The sequence below is a fragment of the Phocoena phocoena genome, chromosome 3 (genome assembly GCF_963924675.1).
Source record: "Phocoena phocoena chromosome 3, mPhoPho1.1, whole genome shotgun sequence".
NCBI lineage: Eukaryota > Metazoa > Chordata > Mammalia > Artiodactyla > Phocoenidae > Phocoena > Phocoena phocoena.
The window spans coordinates 112,473,208-112,488,683 of record NC_089221.1 but is presented as its reverse complement, the minus strand read 5'-3'; the positions used below and the strand labels follow the sequence as shown (position 1 = coordinate 112,488,683).

Sequence of the window (15,476 nt, the reverse complement as noted above, 5' to 3'; positions counted from 1 at the left end):
AAAGTTCTGGTTATGAGATTAATGTTAGAAGGACCTCTAGAGACGGTGGGATCAATTTTGTTATTTTACAAATGAGGAAACCAAGGCACAGAAAAGGAAGATTTGCCCAAGATCACAGAATTCGTTATAGCAGAACTAGTGCTAGAATTTAGCTCTCTCCATTCCTATTTATAGTTCTTTCCATTCTACTACTACTCTATAGCCTTGTTTCTTCTTTGCAGGATTCCTATTTCTATATAACTAGTATTTTAGCTGTTTTGAGTAGGGCTTTGCTGATGAACACTTGCTAGTTAAACCATTTATGTACCCTTATAGAAATATGTAAAAGTTTGAATGTGCCTTTTCTAATGGCATTATATGTCTTGTATTTTGGGAAAAGAATATGCACATGTGGTTTTATATTTTCTACTGCCTATGTACTATCAATAGATTACTGGGGAAACTCACATTTTTTTATGCTATATTCAGATAGTTCCTTGTTCCACTTTAAAAAATTAAAAGAACTTAACTGTTATTCTCCCTTTTTAGTAATTTAATGCAGACTACGTAACAATTTATTATTTTGATTGTAGAATAATTTCCCGGTTTTCTTAGGTATATATTTTTTCTCTTTTCAGGCAATTTGACACCTCACTTGCAGAATATCTTTTCCAAGAATCCCATTTTTGCTGGGGTGGTCCTTCCTCAAGTTCAACACCCCAAAAATGCAAGAAAAAAATACCCAAAGCTAAATGGATTGTTGGCAGATATTGTTCATGTATGTTAAGAGATTAAGGACTTATACTGGGAAATTTGCATAAATTATAATACAGTTTTAGGATATTACTTTAATGAGATTCCAAAAGGATTCATGAAGTAATGTTATCTGTTAAAAGTTACTATATTCCTCTGTCTTTATGTCTTAAGTTCAGAGAAATTAAAAGTCACAGACTGTTAGAAATGAAAGGCCCCTGGGGTAATCCTGTGTATTATTTTTTGTTTATCCCAATTTTATTGATAATTAGGGATAAACTGAAAAATTTTAAGGACTTACCGTGTTTATCAACACCTCTTAACAGCCAGTCTTCCTAGCAGTCTACCCAAGGGATTTGTTCCTTGTACAGTGGTATTCTAAGGTATGCACAAGGCGTTCGCAGCTGCAGTTTTAATGTTGTTTGAGGACACACCAGTACCAAAATTCAGGTTGAATCGGAGGAAGCAAAACATTATATAGCACTTTTAAGTTAGTTTAAAATTTAAATTTTATTTTGAACTACATAATAAATATACCAGCATACTTAGTACAAAATTCAAAATGTGAGAGAGTTACTTGCTTCTATTTATTTTCTCTTTCCAGCCAATTTCCTTTCCCAGGGTCAACTAAACAACTTGTTTCCAATGTACAGCCCTTACAAAAAGTGGTTACCTAAATTTCAAAGCAAGTATAGTGTGGTGTTTATAAGAAGGGGCTCTGGATTCACATGAACTTTGTTTAAAACTCAGCTCTGTCACTAATTAGCTCTGTAAACTTGAGCAAGTCAATCTCCATGCCTCAGTTTACTGGGCTATAAAACAACATTAACAATATTTATTTTCTGGAGCTGGAGGATTAAATGAGGTAATGGTAGAAGTATTCTCAGTGCAGAGCCTTGAATAAGCTATCAACAAATGTTAATGTTAACTGTTGTTATTTAGATAAAACTAAACATATGACATGTAACATCTAAAGACTATTATCAAAGGAAGAAGGTTGTTTCTTTGGTACTTGGAAAGAACTAAAGTTTATTAAAGGATAAGACTTGTTTACTACATTTTCACTTCAGTTTCTTTCTTTTTTCATGTCATAGTTTTGATCATACAAAGAATACATAATGATCATAAGAAAAATAGGAATACTTGATAAACAAAGAGGAGAAGTTAAGATTTTCCCAACCCCACAATCCAGGAAAAATTACTATTAACATTTTGGTTTATATACTTCTGGGCTTTTCCCAACCAACTACAAGCATAGAAATTTATGCTATTTAAAAGGTATCATACTTTACACACTGCTATGTAATCTGTTTATTTTCACTTAGCAGCATATTTAAGCATACTACCATGTCAGTAAGTATGGAGCTACATCATAATTTTAGGGCTTACATAGTGTTTCATTTTTATAGTTTATTTAACTGATCTTGCAATTTGGACATTTGTTTTCAGGTTTTTTCTCTCACTATTGGTAAAGTTGCTACAGTGAACATCTTTTTGTTTTTGTTTTTGTTTTGTGGTACGCGGGCCTCTCACTGTTGTGGCCTCTCCCGTTGCGGAGCACAGGCTCCGGACGCACAGGCTCAGCGACCATGGCTCACGGGCCCAGCCGCTCCGCGGCATGTGGGATCTTCCCAGACCAGGGCACGAACCCATGTCCCCTGCATCGGCAGGCGGACTCTCAACCACTGCGCCACCAGGGAAGCCCAGTGGACATCTTTTATATGTCTTTATGAACTTGTATTGTTGGGATAAATTCCTAGAAGTGTGACTAGTGGACCAAAGTGTTTACACTTTTTAGGACTTTTGATATATTTTGCTGTTTTTTTCTCCAGAAAGGTTTCATTAATTTATACTCAAGTAGCATTGGATATAAATCTCCATTCTCAATCTAACATTGACTATTATAATTTTTTTATTTTTAAATTTTATTTATTTATTTTTGGCAGCATTGGGTCTTCGTTGCTGTGTGCAGGCTTTTCTCTAGTTGTGGCAAGTGGGGCTACTCTTCATTGTTGTGCATGGGCTTCTCATTGCGGTGGCTTCTCTTGTTGAGGAGCACGGGCTCTAGGCGTGTGGGCTTCAGTAGTTGTGGTGCGTGGGCTCAGTAGTTGTGGCTCTCGGGCTCTAGAGCACAGGCTCAGTAGTTGTGGCTCACGGGCTTAGTTGCTCCTCAGCATGTGGGATCTTCCTGGACCAGGGCTCGAACCTGTGTCCCCTGCATTGGCAGGCGGATTCTTAACCACTGCACCACCAAGGAAGTCCCAGAATATTATAATTTTAAAAATATTTGCCAACTTAATAAACTAGAAATAAAATACCTTTCTTAAAATTGCACTTAGGTCGTTACAGGAAAGTTGGACATTTTACTAATATTAATTGGTCATTTGTATTTCTTATTTTAAGAATCCTTAACCTATTTGTCATTTCAAGTATCTTTTTATATTGATTTGCAAAATAATAAACATATTAGTCTTTTGTTGTATATGTTGTAACTACTTTTTTTCAACTTGAATAATCTGGTGATTTGGAATGCCACATTTATCGTAGACAAAATGCTTATACATGCTTGGGTCTGTTTCTATTTTGTTGATTTCTCTCTTTATTCTAGTACAGATACAGTTTTGATTGATTAGTGTAACTTTAAAATACATCTTTTTGTCTTTTGGCCACACCGCATGGCTTGTGGAATTTTAGTTCCCCGACCAGAGATTGAACCCTGGCCCTGGCAGTGAAAGCGCCTAGTCCTAACCACTGGACCACCAGGGAATTCCCTAAAATACATCTTAATACCTGGTGTAGAGCATGTAATTTTTTCCTAGATTAAAAATTTTTAAAACAATTTTATTGTGGTATAATTTCTGTACAGTAAACTATATGTACTTCAGGTGTATAATTTGATGAGTTGATAGATGTATACACCTGTGAAACCACCACTACAACAAAGATACCTAACATTTCCATCACTCCCCAAAATGTCCTTGCGTCCTTTTGTAATCCATCTTTCCCTTCATTCCTATCCCCAGATAACCACTGATTTACTTTGTAACTATAGTTTACATTTTCTAGAATAGTCTACAAATGGAATCAAACAGTATATACTCTTTTATGTCAGGCTTCTTTATCAGCATTGTAATCTAGAGATTCAGTTCATGTTTTTGTGTGTATCGGTAGTTTGTTCCTTTTTATTGCTGAGTAGTATTACATTGTATGGATATATCACAATTTTTTATCTATTCTCCTGTTTTGGGTTGTTTCCTCTTTTTGGCTTTTACAAATAAAATTGCTATTAACATTCACTTATAAGTCTTTGTATAGATGTGTATTTTTATTTTCAGGGGGAACTGCCAGTCTGTTTCTCAAAGTGTGGTATTTTACATTTTCCAAACTAGGGCAAGTATTTAAATTTTGTGAATTATATTATTCACAGAAAGAATATTTATCTGCTTCTAATAGGCTATGACCTTTTGGCATTTTTCTTCCTAAGTTTTGTGGTTGGATAACTATTATGTACTAAAATAAGCACGTATTTTGAGCTAGTTGCAGTCTTAAGGATCTGAATATTCCCACATCATAAAGATAATGGACTAAGTTTTACTTTGTGAGTCAACTTTTTTTAAATTGTGGTAAAAAACACATAGCATGTAATCTATCCTCTTACCAAATTTTAATATGTACAGTACAGTGTTGTTAACTATATTCACATTGTTGTATAGCAGATCTCTACAACTTTTTCTGTGAATCAATTTAAACGTACACCTTTTGAAATAAACAAAAGTGTAATATTGTATGCAATTACTTTGGATATTCTGGACTTTAACTATCTTTTATATTTATGAGATCTTAGACAAATTACTTGTCCTCTCTGGGCCTTAGTCTTCTCATCTGTACAATGAGGATAGTAATACTACCCACCTTGTAGGATTGTTGTTGGGATCAAGTAATAGGAAAAGGCTAGATTGTTGTATGGCACATAGTAAGCATAAATAAAAGTTAACTATTATTAGTATGTTTTGCCTTCTTTTAGAGGAAGAATGAATATTATAAGGTAAATATCTTTTATTCAAATTCTATCTAATATTTTGATTAAAGAAATGTGTTCTATTTATAATTATATCATTTAATTATATATAGATTCCTTATGTGCATCTTATTATCCAAAACTCTTTTTTAAAATAATTTTAAATTATTTATTTATTTATTTTTAAAGGCTGCATTGGGTCTTCGTTGCTGTGCGCAGGCCCTCTCTAGTTGCAGCGAGCGGGGGCCACTCCTCGCTGTGGTGTGCGGGCCTCTCACCGTGGTCGCCTCTCCTGCTGCGGAGCACAGGGTCTAGGTGGGTGGGCTTCAGTAGCTGTGGCACATGGGCTTTAGCAGCTGTGGCACGCGGGCTTCAGTAGCTGTGGCACGCGGGCTTCAGTAGCTGTGGCACACGGGCTTTAGTAGCTGTGGCACGTGGGTTCAGCTGCTCCGCAGCATGTGGGATATTCCTGGACCAGGGCTCGAACCCACATCCCCTGCATTGGCAGGCAGACTGTTAACCACTGCGCCACCAGGGAAGCCCCTTATCCAAAACTCTTACTTCCATTGTCTCTTTTTGTTTTGTGGGGTTTTTTTGGTTCTCAATTCAGTTGAAGTCCTCCCAAGTTAGGGAAACAGAAAAGAGCTGTTCTGATACTGGGTTATTGAAAGATTTGGGGGCTTGGATATTTGTGAAACTGTTTTATGCCATAGAAAGAGCACCAGATTAGTAATCAGACAATATGGATTAAAATTCTAGTTTGGCAAATCACTAATCATGCTTCTAGTTCTGTAAAATGGAAATGATAATCCATGAACTTTCCACCTTACAGGGCTGATAAGAGGATCAAAATGAGCTAATTAATTCCTGCTAATTCCAGCAGAAATAGACCGACTTCTGTTTTGGCTAGAATCACAGACCATTTAACCTGTAATAATGCCTTACAAGTACAAATTTCTTAGGGAAATAAGTGGTCAGAACTCACTGTCGGAAATTCCTGAGGTCTAATTCCATCTTTTCAAGAACTATTTTAGCTCTGGGTAATTAATTACACCTACATTTGTGAAATAAATTTAACATTTACCTTTAGGAGCCCTGTTAAGAGTTTGTTTAACATAGAATCTTTTTTCATCTTCTAGGCTTGTTTACAAATTGATCCTGCTGAGAGGATATCATCTACTGATCTTCTGCATCATGAGTATTTTACTAGAGATGGATTTATTGAAAAGTAAGCATTTTGAGTGAGTGTGGACTTTTTCATATTAGGATGTTTTGCTAGCATGAAAATTGCTATGTAGGTTAATGTTACACAACAGAAGAATTCAATTTATCAAAAACTTACTGAGTTTCTGTATTGACTAAGTATATGATAGATTTACAGGTGTCATGGTAAAAATTCTAATAATAAAAAAAAGTGTACATAACATTCATTACACAGTTACTATGTCCTAGGCAGTGTGCTAAGCTCTTCACATGCATTTTCAATTCTCATTATAGGCCAGAGATAACATTAAATAAACAATAAATACTTTCTAGCTTTCTTTCCATTTAGACCTCTGACTCAGAATAGTCCAGTTTTTCCTCTCTGATAGCATCTCTGATCTATATACTACAATTAGCATTCATTTCCCAGATGATTTTTTTTCTCTGCTTTACTTATTCTCTGTTGCAGTTCCTGTTGTTTTATTCTCCCCAGCAAACTGGAGGTTCCTTGAAGACAGGGACCATGCCTCTTAAAGCCTGTCTCTGTCTCACATTGTATCTAAAATATATAATGACAATGTAGATTCATAAGTCAGCCATGCTTTTTAAAAAAACACACCATTTTCTATTTGGGCTTTGAAAGAAACAGGAAAGGTTTCTCATTAATTGCAAAATCATTCAGTTTGCCTTTGGATACGAGGTCACAAACATGAATATTAATTAAAAATGTGATGGAGTTAAGATCATGCATAGAAAAGACCAGGACCTCCATTGAAGATAGACCAAAAAAGAAAAAGGCAAAGAAAAGGGAATCTTTGAGAGTAACTAGAACTTCAGGCATTTCAGGAATTTTAATCTAAAAAAATGACAAGATATATTAAAAGTGCCATTGAGGGCTTCCCTGGTGGCGCAGTGGTTGAAAGTCGGCCTGCCGATGCAGGGGACTCGGGTTCGTGTCCCGGTCCAGAAAGATCCCACATGCTGTGGAGCGGCTGGGCCCGTGAGCCATGGCCACTGAGCCTGCGCGTCCGGAGCCTGTGCTCCGCAATGGGAGAGACCACAACAGTGAGAGGCCCGTGTACCGCAAAAAAAAAAAAAGTGCCATTGATAAGAAGTGTCAGTTATTGAATAAAAAAATCGTTTCCTATCAATTCTACATAGACTGATTTCTCTTGGGTATTTAGATATTAGGATTTTACTATTATGGGGTGAAAGTTCTTGAGTTCCAATAATAGAAGCCTCAGAAAATGTTTGGGGGAAGACCTTTTAATTGGATAAGAGACCTCTTTTTTTCATGGACCTTCTACAATGCAAGGAAGTTTTAACAGAAATGTGCATTTTCTTATTCAGCCAAACTAATGATACTGGTTACTTTCTTCATCTCCTCACACTACCCTTTACTATAATTCTAGGGAAGAATTCATTCATGGTAGAATTCATTCAGTCCCAAACTGATGGCAGTAGCTGCTTCAAGGAGGGAAACTGTGCAACTCCGGGAGAGGGGTGGGAAAGAGATTTTTCGGTATAACCTTTTGAGTTTTAAGCCATGTGAATGGATTTTCTATTAAAAAATAAATAACTTTAAAAAAGCCTAACTAAAACCAAAACAATCTCCCTTCAATATTGATGTATTCTATTATATTTTGTTCTGAAAATATTTGTCTAGAGTAAGATTTTAGAAACTAGTTCATCTTTTAAGTCCTGTTACTTTGAAGAACTACAAAAGGGACAAAGTGGCCTGAGTCTTCCTTGAAAATAATAGTATATTTATCAAAATAAAAAACGATGCTTTTATTAAGTAAACTTTGTATCACAAAAGGAATCTAATTCATATAAGCCTATCTTGTAAAAGTTTTATTAATAGTAGATTACCATGGAACAATTTTAGAAAGATGTATCTTTACCAGGAAACAATTTGTATTAGGTAAATATTGTGCCATCTCTTGGCATGCATTACTGATAACTTATTTATGCTGTAGCTCAAATGCAAATTAATTGATTAGAAAGTCTTTTAAAGATAAAATACTCTATCAACATAAATAAAAGTGTTTGATATTGCTTGTTTTATCAGATTCATACCAGAACTGAGAGCTAAATTGCTACAAGAAGGAAAAGTCAATTCATTCATAAAGCCAAAAGAGAATTCTAAAGAAAATGAATTTATGAAAGATGATAGAAAAACAATTTATACCAATACACTGCTAAGTACTTCAGTTTTGGGAAAGGTAAAAATTGGTCTTCTTTTTAGCCAGTATAACTATTTTATAGTTAGTACTCTAATGATAAAAATAACTGTTCTCCTGACTCAGATTTTGGATGTATTTTTTCTAGAAAATGGAAAAAGAGAAAAAGCCCAAGGAGATCAAAGTCAGAGTTATTAAAGTTAAAGGAGGAAAAGGAGATATCTTAGAACCAAAAAAGATGGAGTGTGAAGGTGGACATTTTCAACAGGATGCAGTTGAAATTGCTCATACTGTGTCTCAAGATATAAAACCTGTAATCAGTGAACCACCAAACCTTGTCAATCCCAGCACTAACTCTATGGGCATGAAAGACGATCCACATGCTGGAAGTAGTATGGTGATGCCACCCATCAATCTAACTAGCAGGAATTTGATGGCTTCAAATCTCTTCCACTACAATTCAAGGTGAGTTTTAACAGAAAGAAACAGAAGGTAATGGACCTAAGTAATACAGTGTTTTTATATAATGGTATTTCAAAGAATCAACTTCATAGTATCTATATATAAACTGAATTTGAAGGTATATTGAAATTATAATCATATAATGGGCCATTACTAAGTGCTTCGTATGAATGCTACAGAAGAAATTAACTTTTCTTGGCTCTCTAGGTGTTTAGTTTTTCACTAATGCTGTTTGGAAAGACCTCATTTAAAAAAAAAAGTCTCTCAGAAAAATTACTTCCCATTTGAAGAGAAAAATGTAGTGTGACCTCAGTTTTGGTATTGATGTGCCTTTGAATAATAAAGTAAGCTTTATTTTCGTATCATAGCAAATTGTCTAAATGGAGAAAAGATAGTTGAAAATAATCATGTGTAGTCAAGTAGCTTTTCAAGGTCAAATTTTGGGATAAAAACAGCATATTGGACCAATTTTAGATTTAACTACTAATACAGATTGAGAGACTGGTACCATGAGTCTGGTTAATCAAGGGAAGTGTAATGGATGACAAGGGTCTGCCTAGCAAGGCATCAGGGCCCATTCTAAATTTAGGGAAATTACTATGGCTGTAGTTGGGGAAGGAGGCTTAGTTCAGTTATCCTAAGCCAATCCTAACAGACTGATTTGGGCTATAAGTTATGAAGCTTAGTGGTCTGCAGAGGTGGCAAGTGGACATGTCTGTACAACAGAATATAGACAGCAGGTGTCCAATCGTTCTTGAGGTGACTCCTAAACCATGGTTGCAATAACCATAGTTACAAACTAGCCTTGGTCAGAGAGCTCGGAAGGTCATGAACCCAGTAGTTAAGAGATCCAGGTTCAGAACAGACAGAAGGGACCAAGTAGGCCAGCTGGAGTAACCTGACAACATGGTTGTCACCACTGATGTTAGCCATGAGTGAGTTGTTCTCAGCACTGTTTTCGCCTCTTTACTTAGAGCAATTGGTACTTAAGGACTAACAGTTGCATTTTCGCACTTATTGTTCAAATAGTAGACTACCATGGTATAACATCATTATTGAAGCTAAAACAGAAGCAATTCTGGGAAGTTCTAATAACTTCTCATTTTTTTAAATAATAGGTTAACTGAAAGAGCAAAAAAGAGACGTACTTCTTCACAATCTTTTGGACAAGTTATATCTAATAGGCATGAGGATACAGGTCCCACTCAAGTAAGGCAAGAAGCTCATCATTAAAATGTGGCCTCTTTCAACATTATCCCCCCACCTTCTGTCATTTTCTCTATGTTTGGGGCTCTAACATTTTTTTTTAACATGCTTTTGGTTTCCTTTTTTTTTTCCTGAGGTGAAAATAGGTCATTGTTTCCTTAGTGCTTTCACAATTTTAATTTCTTATAACTTTATTTGTGTATTTAATGTGTGACTTGGGAAAAGAAGTTAAGATTTTCACCTTTAAAAGTCACAAGACTGAGTCGGAATCCGAAAGTCACAAGACTGGACTTCCCTGGTGGTCCAGTGGTTAAGACTCCACTCTCCCAGTGCAGGGGCCTGGGTTCAATCCCTGGCTAGGGAACTAGATCCTGTATGCTGCAACTGAAAAAAAAAAAAAGATCCCGCATGCCGCAATGAAGACCTGGCGCAGCCAAATAAATAAATAAATATTAAAAAAAAAAAAAGTCACAAGACTTTTTGGTTTTTCACTTCCAAGAAATGATTTTAATATCTTACTTTTTAGATTAAGAGCAATTACCAAATAGATACATCTTTTCACAAGAAAACATAGTCAATGTAGTTCATTTCCTCATTTTTCACATAGGAAAATAGTTCAATTAAAAATTGAAGCACACAGGCTTCCCTGGTGGCGCAGTGGTTGAGAGTCCGCCTGCCCATGCAGGGGACGCAGGTTTGTGCCCCGGTCAGGGAAGATTCCACATGCCGCGGAGCGGCTGGGCCCGTGAGCCATGGCCGCTGAGCCTGCGCGTCCGGAGCCTGTGCTCTGCAACGGAAGAGGCCGCAACAGTGAGAGGCCCGCGTACCGCAAAAAAAAAAAAAAGGAAAAAAAAAAATTGAAGCACAGTGTTATTTATAATAATAAAACATTGAAAACAACACAAATCCATCCAAGAGCAAGTGACTGGTTAAGTACGTTAAAGTACATCCACACAGTGGGATACTATGCATTACATTGTGGAAGAGTGTTCATTAACCTAGGAAAGTTTCTATCATCTGTTGTCAAGTGAGCAAAAACAGGTAACACAAAAGTTTTTCCAGAATGCTGAGTTCACAAGTAATTTTTTCCTTTGGGTTTTCCCAGTGTCCAGAGCACATCATTTTGTAAATAGAAAAATAAGTTATTAATAAAACGAACTGAAGCAGTTTGTCCAAAGTCAAAATGCAATGAATAGGATCAAAAATTAAAAGTTGAGACTGTGGTTCTCGTGATCAAGACTATTCTCAACGTATTGAATATGCTAGAAAAAGTTTACTTTATAAAATTTTTATTGGAGTTTGATCTGTTTATATGTTTGATGGTATTCTCTTCTACTTCTTACTTATTAAAATAACCTTGCAAAGATAGTTATTTGTATGCCTATCTTATACCATCCAAATGCCTGGCATTTGTAGGCTTGTCATTCAATTAGTAGTTACATACCTTTCTTCAAATTAACTCTTGTTTATTTGGTTTTTTTAGAGCCAAGTGGAGAAGGGTGTGTTTAATGAGCGAACAGGTCAAAGTGACCAAATGGCAAGTGGAAACAAAAGGAAGCTGAATTTTTCCAGAACTAACAGGAAAGAATTCCATTTCCCAGAATTGCCTTTCACAATACAGTCAAAGGAGATGAAAGGAATGGAAGGTACACATTTGTTGCATAGCTTTGGAAATCTACAAACTTAATCTTTTACAAGACCTTTTTTGGTAATATCACTTAGATGTTATAATGTGATTTAGGTAGAAAGGAGTATATTGCTATGCAAAATATTTTCAGCTGATGAAAAATTTTTTCCCATAGTCAAATAATGGGTAAGACTTAAAGGAGATAACTTTAAAAAAGGGTTAAGAAAACTTTAAAAAGTAAAATTTTCATTAGCTCAATTTTGTTGGAATGTTAGAACAGTATTTGAGGAAGGTGTTTTTGGTTTAATATATGACCTGGGGTAAATCAGTTTCCTCTGTTTCTCTGTGATAACTTGCGCATATAATAGGAGGAATGATATGTGTGCTTCAGGCATCCAAGGATTTAGTAGATTAAGATTTATAACATGTACTGAGCTCATAAAATGAAACTCATTTTTTTGCAGTGTTGTTATTATGTTTCTTTGAAGAACAGTGACACCTTGTGAAAAGATAATATAAGAGCAAGAAAATAGTACTTGCATAGCTCAAGAGGAATTATCTGATCCACTTAACAGTTATACTCAGAATTTTATAAATAAATGTCCTCTTTATTTAGAGGACAGACTGGTAGACTGTTAGTAAAATTATATAGCAAATCATTTATGTTTGGCACATAATACCATTACAACTCATGATTTGTTCAGTTCCTTTATAATAAACTCAGAAACTGACTTTAGCGTATATCAGAATTTCCATTTAAAACTCTTGAAAAGGAAAGTAAAATTTCAAGGTAGGAGTAACAAGTTCTCATTGTTGTATATATTTTTGCAAAAGTTAAACAGATAAAAGTGCTGAAGAGGGAATCAAAGAAAACAGATTCATCTAAAATACCAACTTAATGCAGATCAATATCAAGAAAAACAAGAGGTAAGACTTTTTTATTTATAGCTTTTACTAAGTAATGCTGTTTAGAGCCCTTGACTTAGTATATAATTTTAGTTACTACTGTTGGAAAGTCAGATAAAAATTCATAATTCTGTAATCTTTGACCTCTAGAAACAGAACTAAAATTTCCTAGAATAACCAATTACAAAAGATTTTTAAAAGTTATTTTTTGAGGGTAGTAAATACGAACTCTCATTTGAATGTTGAGTGACTGAATATTTGGTACCCAGGGAAAATAGTATGTGTGTTATGTATACTACCTGGTGGTGGGTAAACCATGCCAGAGGAAAGGAATAATGGTATAAACATAGGATTATACTGGCCACAAGAACATATGTATTTTGTCTTTAGACTTTTTCTTCCTGTTTTTTTGTATAATTTACTCCCCCATCTCTGCTCTCCACCTACTGTCCTATTTTCAAAGATTTGCTCTCAGCTATCAGATAATCTTGAATTTTATTTGGGAATCTTGAAGCCATCAACATCTAAATGGATACTCTTTAAAGGTACTCTTTTAAGGGAAAGGGATTATGCTGAGCACCCACTGAATTAAATTATATTGACAGCCTTCTATCCTGTACACCTGTGAGGTCATTAACTTTGTTATCTCAGTTTCTTATTTTCTAAATAAAATTGACTACATTTTTATTCATGATAAAGTTAGTACATACTTCCTAAGGAAATTTGAAGAAATTAGAAGATAGAAACTTTGATCTGAAATTATGTAAGGATGTATTTTAACTAAGTCTATTGAATCTCTACAACATTCAGGTAAGAGCTATCAGACACTGTTAGATATATTTTCACAGTGACATTTATGCCTTATTCCTGGCCTAGAACTTGTTAACAACTCCACAGTCAACTTTGCAGAAAAGAAATATTTTCTAGGTAGAACAAGAAAGGCATTAATGGTCATCTTTTAGTTTGTTATAAAAAGTAATAAGGTGGCTTTAAACTTTTAAACCTGGGTCACAGCATGTTGAACAGCACACCATTTGCACAGTTTTTGAATGATTGGGTGAGTTAGGGCTCTTAAGTTTGGGCAGACTAGTAATGTGCTACATGTGTTTATCCTACTGTCCTATGAGAGCCCCCAGAACTAAAATTACATTTTAATGCAGAAAGAAAGGAACTCTTAAGACAGTTCTGTCATTTTAAAAATACAAAAGTAAGTAGGAAAGGATAACCCCTTTTTGTACATATGGTGTAGAACTCCTGAAAAGACGCTCTTTTTAAGAGTAACGTTGAGGGCTTCCCTGGTGGCGCAGTGGTTGAGAGTCCGCCTGCCGATGCAGGGGACATGGGTAGGTGCCCCGGTCCGGGAAGATCCCACATGCCGCGGAGCCATGGCCGCTGAGCCTGCGTGTCCGGAGCCTGTGCTCCGCAATGGGAGAGGCCACAGCAGTGAGAGGCCCGCGTACCACACACACACAAAAAAAAGAGTAACGTTGAAACAGTTGTAGGTGTTAGGAATATCCAGAAGTCGTCAATGATGGTCGTAGTTTATTTGTACTAATCATTCAAATGCAGTTCTGACAAGCTACTGAAATTGCATATGACTGGTTCAAATGCTTTCAATAAATTAACGTCAGAATTAAGAAAATTTCGAGTTGGTAGTCTGCTAATTTAGAGCATGAGAGACTATGACATGTTTTAAAAAACTAAGATAGGGAATGGCAACTTATTTGTTCTATTCATTGATTTCTTTTTGAATTACCAAATCACATCCAGACACTTCCCAGTTAATAGTGTATACATGAACTGAATAAACTCTGTGACCTAGAGAGAAATTCTAATTACTGCTGATGAGTGAGTTAGGCAAGAGAGAAGAGTCCGTAGAAAAGCCACCTTCAGTTTTGTCTCATGATGATAATAAGGAATACTTTGCTAAATAGTCTTCCTGTACCTTATAAAATAACCCCCAGGTGCAAATTACAAGTACTTATCTGTGGCTGTATTTCCTTAGCCAAAGACTCACCATTTCCCCAATTAAGGTCCTGTTTCTATTTACTTTTTAGAATACAGGAAATGCACAAACTGAAAGGAAGAAGAACCTGCCAGATGTAGAGTAGAAAATGCAGCAGCTGAAAATTCAGGGAATCCCAGAATCACTATATGGTTAAAAAAAAATCCTTTTTATTAATATTACATACACAAAAATGCTGAGTAGAGAATTCTACAGATATATCGTAAATCCTGTATAGTTATGTGTATACTCACCTAAATTTGTTTTAAAATTTATTAATCTTTAAATTATTCATGTTTTCTTAATTTGAACATTAATTTATAAAAACTTCCTGACTGGTACATCCTGATAAAACTACAGCTTACGTTAAGTCATATAATTTTATTTGATGACCTGTTATCTCAGTCATGTTTGATCAGTGGTCATTCTTAGCTTTGGTTCAGAACTTTATAATTATAGATGGAAGAGTTTCTAAATGTGTAATAAAGTGAGATCCCAATGTCTGGGAGCACCAAACATTTCTGAGCAAACAAATACACTTGATAAACATGAAATGTGGGTTTGGTTTCACACTGGACATTCTGGAGCAGTATTTAAACATCATGAAGGTTGTTTAAAAGGATGGAAATTGAGCAAAGCATTGAAGCAAATCTTTTGGCTTGACCAGCATGTTTATCATTTAGTAGTTTATATAGAATATATTGTTACATATAATTTAACATTAATACAGGCAAGGTTTTGGCAACATGTATTTACATTCTTATCCCACTTATTGGCTTGGTTTCTAATTTTAGGGTGGAGATGGCCATTGTAAGGGGAAGAATTTGAAGAGGAACAGATTTTTTTTTTTTGGTAGTGTCTTTTCTTTTAAATCTTAAAAATACAAATTGGCAAGTCTCCTCTGGTCTGGGGTCTGGGAGGGCCCCTCCCACCTGCCTCTCCTGATCCCCCCCCCACTTCCCCCTTCCCTTCTATGCCCCCAGGACCAATGCGGCCGGGGTGGGGGGAGGGCTAAGGGCGGTCTTGGAGGGCAGGGGACCAGCTCAGCAGGCTCCCTGGGCCCAAGTGGGTGGGGCAATCACCCTCCGCTCCTCTCCTGCTCTTCCTGGAGAGTCTCTCCCATCTGCCTCTCCT

At 35.8% G+C, this 15,476-nt stretch overlaps 1 protein-coding gene across 1 annotated transcript in view; it reads left to right on the top strand.

Annotated features, from left to right (window-relative positions):
- Positions 1-15,197, top strand: part of CDKL3 (cyclin dependent kinase like 3) — a 45,590-nt gene extending 30,393 nt beyond the window's left edge. Inside the window, exons 5-12 of the mRNA XM_065874226.1 lie at positions 618-757; positions 5,890-5,978; positions 8,025-8,178; positions 8,285-8,601; positions 9,717-9,807; positions 11,288-11,450; positions 12,266-12,358; positions 15,137-15,197. Coding sequence (XP_065730298.1) covers positions 618-757; positions 5,890-5,978; positions 8,025-8,178; positions 8,285-8,601; positions 9,717-9,807; positions 11,288-11,450; positions 12,266-12,330 — 1,019 coding nt within the window. The 3' untranslated portion in view covers positions 12,331-12,358; positions 15,137-15,197. The remainder of the gene's footprint in view (positions 1-617; positions 758-5,889; positions 5,979-8,024; positions 8,179-8,284; positions 8,602-9,716; positions 9,808-11,287; positions 11,451-12,265; positions 12,359-15,136) is intronic.
- Positions 15,198-15,476: the final 279 nt, after the last annotated feature.